We start from the raw sequence: 17,035 nt of genomic DNA on the forward strand, positions 1-17,035 counted from the left end.
CCACGGAAGCGACAGATGCCATCCGCTCAAGACCTAGAAAATACTGCCCTGCTCAATGTGGATTTAGATGTGTACAGTCTTGCTGGATGTGGGATGAGCCGAAGCAAATGATCATCAAGTACTGTCTGAGTCTATTAAGAAGAAATGCAGGGAAGAGTTGACTGTAGATCATGCTCACAGGTAGGCTGGTATTCTTAAAGACACACACACACACACACAAACAAAGCCTTCCATGACTCCGATGACTAAAACCGGGAATGAATGGACTGATGAATGCGTGCACTGTCAAAGATCAAAAATGAAATAAACAGAATTGTTCAAAATGGTGCGTTATGGGACAAAGAAGTACAAATTCTGACATTTTATCTGGATCAAAGCGCCTGTTGTGCATTTTAAGCAGACCGAGGTTGAAGCTGTCATTTTGCCCAGTGAGCAACCTTTAGTGTTGATAACGCAAAGTGAACTTTAGACTTATAATGGCTCCTCATACCTTAATTAGTAGCATGTAATAAAAACATATTGCACATCTTAATCATACTTATAAACGTAAGGAGGTTCACGAAGGCTGGACACGCCTTTCACCAAATGATATTTAAAACAGTCCAAATAAATAAATACAAAAACAAACAAACATACGAGTGACCAAATAAATAAAAATCCTGTACTCATAACATTGCTCTGCAGTAAAATGTACATAAGTGTTCATGGCAAAGATCTTTATCATGAACAGTCATCACTTATTGACAGGAATAACATCGTTGAGTGAGTATATATATCATGTAGGGCAGCGGCTAACGTATTTATTAAAAAAAAAAGAACTACAAACATACATTTTCCATTGTAAAATATTTTTCACAAGAACAATTGTTCTTGTTTGGTTTAAGGTGAAGCTGTGAAATTGCCCTCTGGACTTATACTGAGTGCATTACTCACAGTAAAGTCCTTTTTCCTATCTGCTTTATGACAGTGACACATATATTACTCAGGACTAATTCACTGATTTCTTGGTGTTGTCGTTCTAGATTTTTCCTCTTCGCCTTGGTAGCATCTTTAACACATCCAGGTTTGAGTTGTCACATGGCAGTGTTGATCATTTGGAGGATGGACACAGTGAAGCTCGAGGCAGCTGTATTACCATGGCAATGGCCTACATTCATTCATTCTTAACAAGGGCCGAACACTGTGACCATCAACAGGCGGGACAGAACACAGGTCTGTGCTATGCGGGATTCATATTTACTTTAATGTATAGACTTACATAGCACACTACACGGCTTTCTTCACAAAGTACCCAACAAGCCACTTAAAGTTATATCATTTTAAGGAGTAGCCTATTGCATGCAACTATAAACTATACACGCCCAAAAACTTGTGTGTGTTGTGTTGACATTCTTATGAAAAGTCTTATTATGTAGATAGGAGCTTGATTTTTAAATAATCATGTTTAAAATTCAACTGGTATAATTAATGATTTTGAAGAAATTTGTCAACAAAATCACATGACCAGGCAACAGGCCACTGCGATCGATCTGCTCGACGATCGTTTTCACATCCTCATCAGGACCCTTAATGGATTTCAGTGAGAATCGAGCGGCGTGCAGAGATGGAGCGAAACGTTGGGTCACTCCAGGAGCAGGCTCTGAAGAGAAAAGAGAGGCTAAAAGCGCTACGAGATAAACAGATCCACGTAAGTTGCTTGTCTGGTGTTGTCGACTTTCTGCTAAATCTAACGTAGCCCGTAGAATTCACGTAGTTTTCACTGTGAGGTAACGGGAGTAGACGTAGCTTGTAGCTAGCATTAGCATATTCATGTAGCCAATCAATCCACAACATTACTTCGCTGCTGTCTTGATTTACTACTAGAGGATATTCGTTTCTCTATTTAATTGTGCTCTGTGTGTTCAATATTTACTTGTTATTGAGCATTTGTAGTAAATGGCAAATCGCCCATTTCATCTTTGTGCTAATTTACGAAGCTAGTGTAATGTAGCTAAGTCATTCATAAGTTCAGTTAAGACATGTTGTTTTTATTTGCAATGTTAATAAAAAACACGTCTCTAGTTGAAGCTGATGAATCTTGTTAATGTGATTCACCACGATTAACTGCAGTCAAATCAGAGCCAAATAATCCAAACAAGTCTTAATTTATATGATAGTATAAAATATATTACAACTACATGTCTGTATCCTACTTCTTTATAGTGTGGTAAGTCCTGGGCTAAGACATTGGACCTCCGACAAGCTAGGACCTCTAACCCTAACTCTTACCCCCCTAAACAGCTGTAGAGCTCAGATGGTACTGGTCCACATTCATATTTTAAAGAACCTGAATGCATCACATTGCTAAGAATCACTGTGCTTTTGTGATTCACGATGACCTTTTGTGATAGAAGCACATATTCTCTATTATAAATGTGACGGGGCTCAATTAGTGGGAAAGGTTTTGAATGTTGTCCGGATTAGAGGATTATTAAAATACCAGGAGGATTTCAAGGAATTTTTCGTTGTCTCAGGAATTCTTTTCAGGTTTTTCAGTTTTTTTGAAACTTTCTCTGCCTTGAACTGGGATTTTTATTTGTTATCTGCACAGATGCCCACAGCAGTGGGCTTCAACTGATTCTCTACTGTCTAGACTTTTCCTAAAAGTGATGACAAACAAAACAACCAAACTGCAAAATGGCAAAAAGAGTCCTAATTAGTCTTGGACAAGCAAGAGATTTAACACGAGTTACTTAGTGAAAGAAGCCTATTTATGCTTGTTCAGCGTCCTGAAAGGGAGTGATTGTCACCACTGTGGTCATCATTTGTACATTTATTTAGTTTTATGATGGGAGGCTTATTGATGTAAAATATTAATAACATTATCCTGCCACTTAAAAGTATTCTACAACAAATGTTGCTCTTTTCAGAACTAACTTTGTCCATTATAATTATGCATAGTCAAATGTTCATATAAACACACGTTTAGTTCTTAAAGTACAGGGCTGAGAGCAGGATGTTGCACCAGTTTTTCAGTTGTTCCTCAGTTGTTTTAAACGTTACACAATTATTCCCCCATTCTGGCAGTCGTTCACTTCTGGAGATGAATTCTTCTTGCCACAGGAAACCTCATTCAGTGTGCAGGCTACTGTTTTGGCAGTCAGATTAGAACTTTGCTAGGCAAGTATTGAACACAGGCAAACCAGCTCTGCTTCAGTGTCTGTCTGATAAACAATTGTTGACATTCCTTCAATATGCAGTAGTTGTCCTTTTGTACCGCTCTTCAAGAGGTCGTCGGTACCCAGAATTGTTCTAGCATGTGGACAGGAAGCCATTTCTGGAAAGCGCGAGTTGGGAGTGGTTCGGTATCCTTTGTTAGAGTTCTTCATTTCTCCAAGTCCAGCATAGGCGACTGTCTGAAATACACTCTTGCACAGCTAACGTGTTAGCTTATGGTCATCACAGCCACAACTGCAGGTACAACTTGAAACAGCTTGTCCTCCTTATTTATTAAGGAGAAATCACTGTTCTGAAAGTTCTGCAGCTCCTAAATAGGACCTGCTCAGAAGTAATGAAGCTGAGAATGTAAATCTGTTATTTGACTCCCAAATGATGGGTCCATACAACCAGCAGATATTATGTTGTTTTTCTATGCAAATGTTAGCCCAGTGTACATGTCATTACTGGGCTGGATCCAGACTGGCTTGAATAACATCATTTTTGTCACTATCAAGTATAAAAAGCCATGCACAACATCTTATCCTTCTTAAGTTTGACAGGTTTCTTATTATTTAATATAATTCCTATAAGTGATTTGTTGTGACTTTGCAGCCAGTTCATCGTTGTTGTTGTTTTTTGTTTTTACTGTGAGAATAACATATGCTAAATGTTGGTTATCTTACAGGGACGAGAGCAGGAGGATGGTGAGCCAGAGAACAAAAAGGCAACGCTAGAGGAGACCAGTGAAGCGAAACACAGGTAGGTTTATACACCGTGCACAAAAATGGCTGCCATTTGTTTGACCTCATTTGAATGCTTTAGAAGTTTAAAGTTCTTGCCATAATATCCTCACTTGTCGCTAAGTTGTTGTGGTGTGCATTAGCCGAGTCTGAAAGCGACATTGAAGTGTATCATCAGAGCATTTATCTGCCCCTTATCTAAACACCCACACATGCCTCAGTACAGGTTGTGAGGCGCAGTGTTTACAGTGGGCTGGATCACAGCCTCGTGCTATTAGCTGCTCAAATATCCTGCAGCTTACTCCACTTTGTGTGTGTTAGCTGGTAGGAAGGAGCAGCCATCTTTCCTGTCCTACAGGACCTTTTTTCCATTGTTTATATTTAATGACTGCACTGACGGCACGGAGGGAGTGCCGCTGTATTTCCTCCAGTCCAACAGGACAGATCTCTCTCATGAGAGTGGAAATAGCTGCGAGGCCTAAGGAGCCTAATTTAGACAAAGAGAAGGAGAAAGAATCACTGTTGAATGCGTTGAGTGTGTAGTTTTGCAAAGTAAAGACCCTCGTCTGTAGCAGCGTGTGAGTGTAATGTATCTTGTGATTGGTATTAAAATTTCATGGGAACTCAAATTACCAAAACCAGGGCGTGAAAGAACAAAACAATCTAAATGTTTGTCCCGAGGTTATTCCTATTTAAAAAATAAATAAATAAATAAATAATCACCACAAGGTTATTTTGTCTACATAAAATGATCACGTGCAGAAATCTTCTCCAACCCGTTCCACGAAAAGCACCTCCCGCACCGCGCTGCTCTGCATGTTTCATCCTGTTAGGTGTCGTGAGGGCTGTTGTGTCTTAATTTAAGATGGACCGATAAGTGAGTGGATTCCAAGTTCCTGAAATACAATTAAAAGAGGTAGCTTGATATCGGTGTAAACATTTAGACACTCTCTCGCGGCCCGTCCGTCCCCACGGCTCTCTCTAAACATTACGTGAGGGCCACGCTGGGGTCAGCGCTCTGAATTTATCCCAGGTTCTCTTTGATGCCACACTTCACAGTGCTTTGAGTGGAAATGTGCAAACACACCGCAGAGGTTGAGAAGCAGAAAACTTGGAGACGGTTGAGAACGAAAACAACAACAACAAAAAAAACTTTTGGAGGTAGAAAATTTACGCGTGCAGTCTGTTTGTTCTGTCTTCTGTTCTGCTAATGGTGCCACTTAAGATGGCAGTGTTTATAAATACGCCTGTGCCCATCTGTATTTTATATCTCAGTCAGTTTGGATATAAAAGTCCTTCTTAATGACATTACTGACCTCTTGTCTCACACCAACAGGTTCAAGTTTCCCTGAGCTAGTCCTGCTTGTCCAGGGCAACTGTTTTTAAAAACTCATATTTCACATTCATTGACCTCATAGCACACTTCTTTTTGACCTTTTAGCTTTTGTACCATTTCTACAAAAGGAATGTCAAAGCATATCCATGAAACTGACACTTCATTGTTCCCTCAAGGACTTTTAATTTGTCTTATTTGCACTCTCCTCTAGCGCCACCTTAAGACCACCGATTGCTATCAGATTTGTACTGAGACAGTCCCTTGGCTTTTCCTTTTGTAGCGTCACACTTACGTCAAACATTCCCCCAGATTGTGTTTCATTGTGTAGTTGCTGAACACATTTGTGCTTCCTATACAAGTATTTAACGCCTTTTAAAACAGTGTTATTGTAGGACGTACAATAGTAGCTCCTTGACTGAACTTGAATAGGGGATGTGACACTTAAGAGTTTTCAGTCTGTAAAACCTCAGTGCCTCCTGACTACTTGAGACTACACTGTTCCTACCTTCTTTCTGCTTCCTGCTCGTTTGGAAAACCATTTAATTTAGTACGTTTCCCATTTATTGATGACGTGAGAGTTCAGTTTAATTATTGAGATGAACAGAACCACACATTCTCCCACCGATTTGTGGAAGGCAGAGAAAGAGACATGAGTGAACTAAGACTAGACTCCAGGCAGCCAACTGCAGAACATGACCAGCATTCCTGCCCATGCCCATACAAGGCATCGGTCTGTCCGTCTGCAGCAGGGGTGGGATGAACATATGAAGAGTGTGCCCTCTCGAGCTTCATCCCAAATCCTTGTTAAGCTGAGAACAGCTGATAACTCTCTGGGTCTGCGCTTGGTCAGACAACAGTTTACCCCCGTATAGCCGGACCCTCGGTACAGTCTGTGGAGACGTCAGATAAGCTCGCCAAGAATTCCTCAGTGCAGAGATGTGGTGAGAGATGCTGTAATTCAGCATCAAGGAAAGCATTCCTCAGCTGTTTGCTCGCTCGCCCCTGGACTGTGCCAGGGAGCAGGTGGAACATGTTAATCAGGCGTGTTCACAGGAATAAAGAGGGACATTATACCTCCTTTAGACATTAGACGTGCAGCTGTGTAGGGATTGCAGATGGTCTTTTTATGCTTCTTAATGTCTGGTGAGATATATTTGCCTCCACTGCCACCTCCTGGACTGTGAAGAGGGTGGGGAACAGGATAAAAGATGTAGACTTGTCACTTTGATGAATGCGTCTGTCCCCAGAGAGCTGAAACTGAGGAATTACACACCAGAGGATGAAGAGCTGAAGGAGAGGCAGGTGCCCAAAGCCAAACCTGCATCAGGTGAGAACGTAATTCTGAGCGAACACAGACTTGGGGTTAGGGTGGACAGCCCTCCTTAACTGTTGCTCACAGGGTCCTGCCATCTTCACAACATTCATTCATTTGTTTGCAGTGGAAGATAAAGTGAAAGATCAGTTAGAGGCTGCTAATCCAGAGCCCATCATTGAAGAAGTGGTGAGTACTCCCTTCTGTTATTTCCTTCCTTGAAGCATCTTTGGTTGCCAATATTCATCCCTCGTCTTTCCTCAGGATTTGGCCAACCTCGCCCCAAGAAAACCAGACTGGTAAGACCTTTTTTTTGTGAAAAAAAATGTATCTATATTTCAAGTTTTACTGACTTTATTTTTTTGTGACAATTTTAAATTTAGGGATCTGAAGCGCGATGTGGCAAAGAAGCTGGAGAAGCTGGAGAGGAGAACGCAGAGAGCCATCGCCGAGCTCATCCGTTAGTATTTTTCCCCATTTCGTTTCGTTTTTGACGTTGATCAGGATTTTCCAGACACCTCAGAGGTGTTCGAGCTGGGTATGAATACTGAAGCTAACTGCTTTGTGATGTCACCAGGCGCTACAGAGGCTCGGAGAGGTTTGATAACGTCTGTGGTGTGATTCCTCCACTGATGTGTGATTCACGTTCTAAATATAGGTCTGGGTTTTCAGGAGGACGCCAAACAGGTTTAACTGTAAAAGGAGTTTTCTCTTGTTATTAGTGCTCGACATTGATTACTCATCGGCTTCATTTAAAAGCACTTAAGAGTACAGGAAGCCGAGCTGGATTAAATCACATTAAATATTTAAATAGCTGTCTTTCATTTTGGCTTTAGGGACTCCTTGCATCGACACTGTGATTAATGAACCTCTAATAAAACGTTCCACACATAAAAGAAGCTGACTGAAGGATGCAGAGAGCGATTGAACCGGGCTGACTGTGAATGTTTGTGTTTCCTTCCAGGGGATCGCCTGCGAGGCAGTGAGGAGGAGTTGGCTGGTGCGGTGGGAGCAGTGGGAGCGGACGAAGGAGACTCGGACTGAATCCAAGATGTGACAGGAAGAAAAAAAAAAATGTGAATTGACATCGGTTTACTGGACTTTTCTGTAACGTCTGTGCTGTGCACACAGAGGCGACCGGGTTCATCGTACGGGGAGTAATGTTTCCTGTCATAAATTGTACGAGTAGTACATTTTGTATATGTGGTTTATTGAGGTGCATTGTTAATGGCACCAGATATGTTGTTGTATTTTTTATATGATCAAGTAAAATAATGTAACTTTATGAGGCGTGATGACTTTCTTTTTAACTCGTTCGTGTCGATGAACATAATTCAAAATCCAATTACTAAGGTAAATGTTAAAAATGGAAAAGAAAATGAAACTAATACAAAACTGAGGAACGAGGAAAAGAGTAAATTAAGACAGGAAATGACTCACTTCAAATGGATGTCGTTAAGTTGCATGACTTGTTATTTTCTAATAGTTTCGTCACAGAGCATCCAATAAGAGAAAAAAAAAAAACTCATTTTACATAATACATAATATTTATTCAGAAAATGGTCTGAAAACTCACTCTCTACTTATGATGAAGTGACCCCTATGCACTCAACCGCAACATCAGTGTCTTGCTACATTTGGATCAAAGGTTAAGTTTTGATCCGGTGTGGGTGATAAATAGAGGAACACATACGAACAGTACGCTGTATTTGGTATGACATTCACTAGTGATATCTACTGCAAGCACCTGAACTGAAACGCTCCACTTCTTTCACAATAAAGTGCATCTTCTGTCCACGTAGGCCCAAACTCTCTCTCCTCCGGAGAGGATATTGCACCGTTCGTTATATACAGGCCGCCTGCTCCCTTCCTCTGTCTTCAAAAGGCAAATAATCAAGGCTCTAAGGCGGAGCATTCAATCATTGCTCTTCTGAAATTCACGAAAACTACGCGAACATGTGACTTAAGTGTCGTTGACATGTTGATTGCCCGCATTTCTGCTACGAAACATGTTCTCCTACACACTACAACCTTTAAAAATATACCACGCTGGCAATGAAGCTCACAAACTACAGACATTTAAAGCGGAATGATTAATACTGCAAAACCTGAAGAGTGGCGCTGGAAGCTGGTTGAACCTGTCTGAACATGATGCAGCTCTTAACACTGTGATGGTCGCTGAGGATGGGATCTACTCTGGAGATAAAATTAGCACTCGATGAAATTAAACTGAGACGCCGTGGTTCAAGGAAGCATCAAATCGTAGACTGTGTGGGAGTCGAGAGGTTGTTTTGGCACTCAGAGTGGAAGAAGAAAATACTCCTGCATGCAGATTATCCGATGATAAAGGGTTATCACTTAATAGAAGCAGAAAATGGCAAAGAGGAGGAGGCTAATATCCTCATTAAAGACCTCCGCAGGGTTAGCCCTTTAGCAGGATTGCTGCTGATCTTGTTGACGCTGTAGCGATATGATGTGAAGCAATCGGCTTCATTCAGCGACGAAGCGAAAGCTTTCAGTCGCACTGTCCTCCGCCGGCTTCAATCTTCCTGGCTGCAGGGCCCAGCTCCACCTTGCACACCCTCTGAGCAAACTTCAGAGAGCACAGCGTCTCTCCCACATTACTCTCCAGAGCAGACACCTTCAGTGGAACAATGTAAACAGAGTGAGGCTCGTTGTAGGAGCTTAGCATTTATAATATTTATAAGGAATATGAGTCAAAGGAACACTCACTTGCACCACCATGACAGTCTTGCTGCCTTTGCCCAGAGAGTCTTGTAATAGATAGGTAAGGCGGGAGTTCCTGAAGGGGATGTGAGTCTGCCGAGCCCTAAGGGCCTGAATCACGTCTCCCAGTGCCAGCAAGGAGCGGTTGATATTCTGGGCCTCTTTCAGCCTCTCTCCCTCTGCACCAGACTTCCAAACCCTCTCTGAGCCAGCCAGGTCCACCAGATTCAACTTGCCTGGGAAATGAAGAGTGACGGTGTAATGACACAGACATCACGCATTTCCTCCCTGCTCTCTTCTACACTCTTTCTCATTTTAACGATCGTGGGGACAGTTTTGACCCACCGTCACTTACGTTCATGTTTGGTCCTCCTAAGGAGGCCTTCTCTTAAAATCACACTAAATACACGCTTGGCTGACCTGTGGTTTTGGATCCTGTGGCGAGGTCGGTGCCCTGAACAGTGATGCAAAGCAGAGCATGGGAGCGGGAGCTGTGCTGGTTCATCTGCGTGCCGAAGGTGATCCGGTTCCTTCTGGCTGTGGCTAAAATCTTCATGAGCGCAACATCCATCAGCATCAGTGTAATTATATTTCTAATGGTGTTTTATTAAATACCTCCAGCGGGCTAACATCTGTTACCTTCTTGATGTGCTGAAAGCTCTTAACCTCGATGACCCTGAGGCCCGGCACATGCAGCTGCCCTGTCCCGTCCGGGTTGATCTTTATGTCCAGCTTCTCTCCGTCCTTACTCAGGAGGTCTCTGAAAAAGTAAAACATTAGCATCAAACAGCTGCTCGGCTAAAATGCTTGCTAAAGGAATTAAAACAAAAAAGCAGAATACCGCACCTTAGCACCTCGTTGTAGATCTCCACAGAGCTCACTGTGACGGTGTACGACCACATGTCCTTCCTCTCCTCGATCTCGCTGAAGAGATGTTTCAGGGCCCGCTGGTTGATGCCCGGGTTCTCCACACTGCCCTGGAAATCAAAGGATGCATCTCACAAATCTGAATACCCGATAGGAACAAAGGCAGCGACGATCAATGTCTCAAATGACAAGAGGATACCTCCATAGTGTGGGTTTTTCCAGAGCCTGTCTGTCCATATGCAAATATGCAGACATGGTAACCGTCAATGCAGGACGTCACAAGGGGTTCGATCTCCTGAAAGACCTGATGAAACCAGATGTGTTTTTGTTTGTAGAAGTTTTGTCACAATGATGCCTCCTTCGTACATTTGTGTTTGTGTCTACCTCTTCCTGCGTGGCCTGTGGATGGAAGACCTTGTCCAGTTCAAAGATGCGACCCTTTCCTTTACTCAGCACGCTGAGCGAGGACTCGTTGTGGGGGTCTGTCGTCACAACCACGGACTGGCCCTCCTCATGCTGGTCCTCCTTCAGCACAGGCTTCACTCGACACAGCACGCGAATGTTGCCTAAAAAAAAAAAGAGAAGAAGAAGAGTGCAGCCGAGTCACACGCAGACTTTACATTCTGCCGTGCATTCATTCCTTGTATAGTTTTGTCACCTTTGAGCTCCACCAGCTGCTCGTGGTACTTTCTGCGCAGTGCCACCTCTTTCCTATATTTCTCCAGAAGATCTTTGTTGGCTTCAGACATTTCATGAATAGCTGCCGAAATCTGCAAAGCACAGATAATATAGTTTTACCAGGCTCAGATGGTTATTTCCTCTAAATGCCCGTTTAAATGAGTGATGTGATGTGACGCTACCTGTTTTTTTGCTTCGTTGATAGCAGATCCATAAAAATCTGAGAAGTTCCGAACCTGGCTCCTCAGACTGGCGTAGTCTGTCTTCATGGAGCGTAGAGTGGGAGGGAGTGATGTAAGGCGCTTCTGCAGACCTAGGGGGAAAAAAACAAAAAACATATAGATTCAGACTGACTGACATTTTACTTTGACTGCATTGTGAGCAGATGCCCAAGATTTTTTTCTTTTGAGGTTCAGAAACGCACCGAAGAACTGGTCCTGCAGGTCCTGAAAGTGTTCTGCCGAGCAGCTGGCAGCGGCCTTCACAGCCTCCTCCTTCCTCTCCTCCAAGTGTCCAATCTCCTTCAACAGTTCCTCTCTCAGCTTACTGATTTCTCGCTCGTATGCAGCAATCTGCAAAAGGTTCGGCACAGCGGTTTGTCAGTCTGCCAGCTCGGCTGTTCCAAACTGTGCAGTTTTAGATGTGTAATTAGTTCATCTGTCAATGAAATTGATCCAAGTTGTGAATTTCCAGCAGCAAAGTGGAAAAGTCCTCTCTCTCTGCCGTTCTCTTCTTTGATCATCTATTCTCTAAAAACAGTGCTTTGAACAGTTCAGTCGCTTTTTAGTTTTTAATTAGGGTTGATCTGGCATCTGGTATTTACTCTCGGTATCTGCCAAGAGGAATAATTTGCGTACTGATGGATATTAAGCATTACTATTAAACCTTGCTGTCAGCATAAAATGCGCTTGCTGCTGTTGTACAAAAACTGGTTTGGCAAAAGTATTTCCATATATATATATATATATATATATATATATATATATATATATATATATATATATTATATATATATATATAAATATAAACCAAGTCACACATATTATGCAAGGGAGCATCAGTGTAAATTGTGTTCTCTGTTAGTGTTGGGGTTAGGGTTAGGGTTACGGTTAGGTTACCTTGTGCTGCAGATTACAGCTGTATTCATCTGACTTCCTGATCTGTTCCTCCAGCTGTTTGCACTGCTCATTCTGATTGGACAGCCTCTGGGACAGCAGCTCGTTCCGCTGTCTGGCTTTGCTCAGCTGCTTTAATGTGGCTGGTGATTCCACCTCCACGGTCTGTGTCACGTACTGGCAGAGGAGACACGGCACGTCAGCGTGAAAGCCACACGCCAGCGTTCGAGTTCATTTCACAACACCCTCGATTAAGGTCAGGATTTACCTTCACAACTGGCTCCTTGCCCCGTTCCCTGTCCAACTCCAGCTGCAGCTCCCTCACTCTGTCTTCTCGTTTCCTCAGTTCCTCTCCTCTCCTCCACTCGCTTTGTTCGCTCTGTCGCTCCAGATGTGACAGCTGCTCGACGCGTTGCTGCAGAGAGATCTCCAGCTGCTGCACTCTGCTGCGGAGGTTCTCGTTCTCCTAACACGTGAAACAAAGCGGCTTAAAACGATAAATATTTCAGGCGCGAGTAAAGCGAGCATTAATGTTCGCCTTCGAGCGCTCTCGGCTATGCTGGTGCCCCTCACCTTGATGAGCATGGTGCTGGACTGGGAGGGGATGGCCGAGAGCTGCTGCAGGAGCCCCTGGGTGACGCTCAGGTTCTGTTTCAGACTCTCGTTCTCGGCTGACAGACACAGCACCCGCTTCTCTGAGTCCGTGGCCCCCTGAGGAAATGAAACATTAGGCTGAGGTCCAGCATAACGAATCAAAACCAAAATACTTCTCCTTTTTATTTCCCCATATATATTCATCCTTGTAGATACGTGATTCCTCATCAATTCATAATTGAGGTGTTAAGGTGACGAGCTGTGCATTTGCACATCTATTTTTACATGTAGTTGTAGTGGAGGTGACGAGGAGGGCGATGGAGACTTAATAAATGATTAAATCAACCGTTTCCAGCACTTACAGTGGCCGTTTTGAGTCTCGTCAGCTCCTCCTCACGCTCTTCAATGCAGCTCTTGAGCTCATCAATCTGTGCAAAATTGGGACAGTTTTTGAGAATGGAAGCAAGTATCATTTAATTTCATCTGTCTCTTCAGATACATTATCTTTTTTTGCAAGAGGGTGCGGGAAAGATTACACAGAAGAACACAGGACCCGACAGCCACCTGCTTATACACTTAGGTCTATGGACATGACCTAAAGCAAGACATGAAGTGAAATAACAGTTACAAATAATCGACTCAAGCAGCCGTTTATCTGTATTGTCACCTGTTGTTGAAAGGCTTGTATACGAGAGTGTCTGTCTCTTTCCTTCTGCTCCAGCTGTGAGTGCAGAAGGCGGAGTTCTCCCCTCAGCTTGCTCCTCTCACCCTGAAGGCCGTATAGAGACTCCACCAGCCTGTGGACACCCGCTTGTGTCCCTGCATCGCTGTTAGACTCACCTGGGGCACATAAATAGGTGCTATTATTATCACTGGCCTGAGAGCTAACAGCAACAAAAAAATATTCCGATTCAGATGAGAAATACTTCAAGTTAATGCCCTCTGAACTCTTTTTAATCTGTTTTCCATATATAATCTTTTTATTCAAGGCCACTTTGCCGTCCATCTAAAAGCTCGCTTGTGAATAAATGAGAATTAAATATGCACTTAAAGCTCTTTCACGCACCAAGTATTCACCCTGCGCTGCTGTAAAGTTATTATCGTGTTTCTACTCTATATTCCCGCGAGTAACTCGAGAGACCTCAGTAGGATTTCTGCAATTTATTACACGCAGCCCGGCTCACGTGCAGAACAAACATTCACATTTCTGCGACGCAACAACCTCCTCCGTGCCCGAACAAGAAGCTGAGGAGCGTGCCCATCAGTATTTTAATCACTTTCCTCCCCCTCAATGATTCATCAGGCTCCGTCAACTCTGATTTTCACTGCAGGGCTTTAGGCTAATTTTATCAACACGCCATGTCAGGTTTCCTCCGTCACAATGGCGCAAGGAGAGAGGTGGTGGTGGTGCCAGAAAGAAAAACGGAAGATGGTATGAATACATATGTTGTGATCTCTGAAGGTACTTTAAATTTGAAACATATTTCCTCTAAACTGAAAGACATGATGACAAAAATAAATAAACGTGCCCGCTTAACGAAAGCGCAAACCTTTCTTCCTGAATATGAGGTCACACCTCAGATAAAAAAACAAAAAAAGCAAAAAAAAAAGAGGTCGACATACCGAAGACGCACGCTGCATTACACCAAACAAACAAACCAAACGGCCTCGTTACAGTGGGACATGGACCTCGGGCTATTTTAAGCCCTACACGTTTACACGTGCTGCCCAGCATGTGCCAGTCCTTGTAAGTGCATTCACAGAGAATAAAACATCACTACCAGCCATGTTTTATTCACGACAGGGAGTCCCAGAGTCACGATACAAGTACTCAGGCCACAGACTCGTGTATCTATGTCTGATGAAACTCAGCGCACTTGAGGTCATCTGCTTAAACCTGCCTACATGCAGAGATGCATATAACCTACTTTGAGTTATCATACATTTTTATCATACATACTGACTTCTTCCCCCGAGGCTGCGTGAGTCATCCTCAGGTCAGGCATCTGCCCACAGTTTCATGGAGCTATGTGATTCTCGACAAGCTGAACATATGCACAGCAAAGATAGATAATATAGTGGAGCTGCTCTGAGGTCACAAGAACCATCTGGTCGTATCTGAAACGCAGCAGACACCAACATCTAAAGCTCTGAGGTCAGCTGTTTAGTGTTTGTCTGGCTTCTGTGACGCCAGAAACGGTCTGTTCTTCCGCTGCTCTTAATATTCTTGTAATATGTTTCCACGCAAAGCTTTAAAACACCATTTCTTTCTCTTCCCTGCTTTAAATAGTCTCTCCCTCTCAGTCTTGTTCATATTTAAGGAGTGATGGGAGCGCACAAACCTTTCTCACATATACTGCAAAGCCCCATGGGATGCACCTTAATATAACACACAATTGCGTCTTTTCTTTGTTCGGGGTACTTCTGTTTCGTCTTCTATTATCCACCAGCTGATCTCATACAATCTGGAGTCTTTTATCATAAGTCAGTTCTCTGTTCTTCTTTTAACACCAGGCAGTCCACATTTATCAAAACAGCACCGTGACCTCTACCTCTCTCTGTTCTCTATGATCCTCACGTACACTGCATTGAAATGTGCACCTTCTTTTCCCTTCCCCCTTCTCCACTGTCTCCTCCCAACCAGTTACACCTCCTCCTCCTCCTCCTCCACCTCCCCCTCATCCCAGACCCTTCCCCGTCTCTCTCACCCTCGCTCAGCGGGCTTGGGCTCTGTTCTTGGCTGATGGCGTCCTCCAGGCTGCTGATGATGCTGTTCTTGTCCCGGAGGCGCTGACGGTAGGAAGCGCGGAGGGCCTTCATCTGACGCCGGTGCTGGACGCGGTGCCTCTTTAGCTGGACCCGGTACTGGTCGGCCTGCTGCTGCAGCTGTTGGAAGTGAGAGTACTGCTCCAGAAAACTCAGCAAGTGGGACATCACCGCCATCAGGGGAGACTCTGCCAACTGTGCAGTGGGGAAGCACACACACATAAGTTTAGTAACAGTGCGCGATGCCTATCTGGGACACTGACACTTCTGTTGCTGTCTGGCGTCAGGTGACAACACACTTTTTGTTACCTTTCCCGTTGCTTCCGGCTGAACTTGGGAGGCTCTCCTCTTCTCTGTCTCCTGCTTGAAAGACAAAAAGGCAGCGAGGGGAGTGCATGCAGGGATGTCAGGGCCGTCGACGTCTTCATCTTCATCGCTCATTTCGTCACTGTCGCTGCTACTGCCTGGATGACATCACATAATCAGTGTCAGCGAATGTGCGCAGTGATTAATCACATAGTGGACATATTTTGGATAGAATCCTCTGAAAAGCTATTTGAACACTTACTTGATTCACTCAGGCCAGCACCAGCTTTTCTCCCCATTTTGGGGGTGTGGCCATCTCTCTTCATTCTCCCTGTTTCCATGGAAACAGGCCTTGGCTCCTGAGCACAGCATCATACATGAGGGTCAGACAGTAACACAGGCAGGCAAAATATTTACACACTGCATCCAGACATGCGCACGGAAACATGCAATTCGAAGATGAATCTGTGCGTTCCTTTTAACGGGAGCCTACAGTTTGACACATGCACATTCCCCCACATTATATCCTTTTTTTCTGACGGAAGACCCCCTTGACTGGATGTGATGCGGCCAGACGTACGTCGGTGGCAGCTCCGCATGCCCCCTCCAGGGCTTCATCCTCTTCCTTCTTAAAGACAGTGTAGAAGATGTAGACTAAAAGGGAGTAGAAAGCGTACATCTCCACGCTGTCCAGGAGTCCCTGTAAATGGAAGGTGACTCACTGATTATGTCTGCCTTTATAAATGACAGCAACACAACGAGAAAAAGAACATGTATCAAATTAATTATAACACCGGTGATTAAAAATGGATGCACAACAGTAAGACTAGTCTAGACACACAAGGACTTCTCCAGAGGTTAAACATTTTTTTTTTGTTTCACGGTAACACCATTCCATACTGAAACGATTCGTCTTCCCTACCTTATCAGACCCTTTGTCCTCTTTGCTGACGACAAGCTGACACCCCCGTCATTTGCGTTCCGCTCCCATGCTCCACCTGTGCCGTTCACTGACAACTCTCTCCATGCAGCCCTGTGTTCTCAGCCCTGCAACAGCATCTCAGTGCTGCGTGCAGCTTCTGTGTGACTCCTTCAGCACCTCTCTCTCCTCCTTCACTTCGCTCCATCTACAGGCTGCATCTGCAGCGAGCATGCTCAGTGCAGTTCCGCTGATCCGCTGCAGTGGCGAAGAGAGAGAGATTTGGACAGGCAAGACGACTGACTGAGCTGGAGGGCTTGGTGGCAATACAAGCAGCCCCCAGAGTCAAAGGCTGGATGAGGTGTGCCAGGTCATAGAAATTCAATCCAACATAAGGCACCTGCAAATATTTAGATGTGTTCATGCTGTTACCGTGGGTAATTAGTATATAAGATTATATATGTAGAGAATATACAA

At 43.9% G+C, this 17,035-nt stretch overlaps 2 protein-coding genes across 2 annotated transcripts; one reads left to right on the forward strand and one right to left on the reverse strand.

Annotated features, from left to right (window-relative positions):
- Positions 1–8: 8 nt before the first annotated feature.
- ccdc12 (coiled-coil domain containing 12) lies at positions 9–7,871 on the forward strand. The gene is made up of 9 exons (XM_047598626.1): positions 9–180; positions 1,023–1,212; positions 1,581–1,687; positions 3,884–3,957; positions 6,522–6,601; positions 6,714–6,775; positions 6,851–6,885; positions 6,970–7,046; positions 7,551–7,871. Exons 1-9 carry the CDS (start codon positions 145–147, stop codon positions 7,628–7,630), a joined length of 741 nt encoding a protein of 246 aa, XP_047454582.1. The 5' UTR covers positions 9–144; the 3' UTR covers positions 7,631–7,871.
- A 165-nt stretch (positions 7,872–8,036) lies between these two features.
- Positions 8,037–16,778, reverse strand: si:ch211-257p13.3 (kinesin-like protein KIFC3). Its single transcript, XM_047598621.1, has 20 exons — positions 16,562–16,778; positions 16,220–16,339; positions 15,902–15,998; positions 15,643–15,797; positions 15,276–15,528; positions 13,235–13,407; positions 12,930–12,995; positions 12,547–12,684; positions 12,242–12,439; positions 11,977–12,150; positions 11,283–11,430; positions 11,041–11,171; positions 10,839–10,950; positions 10,565–10,746; positions 10,380–10,484; positions 10,160–10,290; positions 9,953–10,073; positions 9,734–9,863; positions 9,320–9,549; positions 8,037–9,227 (listed from the first exon to the last, which is right to left on the reverse strand). The coding sequence occupies exons 2-20, from the start codon at positions 16,316–16,318 to the stop codon at positions 9,102–9,104; spliced, it is 2,769 nt and encodes a 922-aa protein (XP_047454577.1). The 5' UTR covers positions 16,319–16,339; positions 16,562–16,778; the 3' UTR covers positions 8,037–9,101.
- Positions 16,779–17,035: the final 257 nt, after the last annotated feature.

This window comes from Mugil cephalus, chromosome 11, assembly GCF_022458985.1.
Source record: "Mugil cephalus isolate CIBA_MC_2020 chromosome 11, CIBA_Mcephalus_1.1, whole genome shotgun sequence".
NCBI lineage: Eukaryota > Metazoa > Chordata > Actinopteri > Mugiliformes > Mugilidae > Mugil > Mugil cephalus.

Bases quoted from the DNA above. Each gene is read 5' to 3' on its own strand.
- si:ch211-257p13.3 (XM_047598621.1), bottom strand. From the start codon at position 16,318: ATGTACGCTTTCTACTCCCTTTTAGTCTACATCTTCTACACTGTCTTT. The intron at 12,685-12,929 runs GTAAGTGCTGGA...TCATTTCCTCAG, and splicing joins CGAGACTCAAAACGGCCACT to GGGGCCACGGACTCAGAGAA. The intron at 9,864-9,952 runs GTAACAGATGTT...GCGCTCATGAAG, and splicing joins GCTTTCAGCACATCAAGAAG to ATTTTAGCCACAGCCAGAAG.
- ccdc12 (XM_047598626.1), top strand. From the start codon at position 145: ATGCAGGGAAGAGTTGACTGTAGATCATGCTCACAG. The intron at 3,958-6,521 runs GTAGGTTTATAC...GTCTGTCCCCAG, and splicing joins ACCAGTGAAGCGAAACACAG to AGAGCTGAAACTGAGGAATT. The intron at 6,886-6,969 runs GTAAGACCTTTT...TTTTAAATTTAG, and splicing joins GCCCCAAGAAAACCAGACTG to GGATCTGAAGCGCGATGTGG.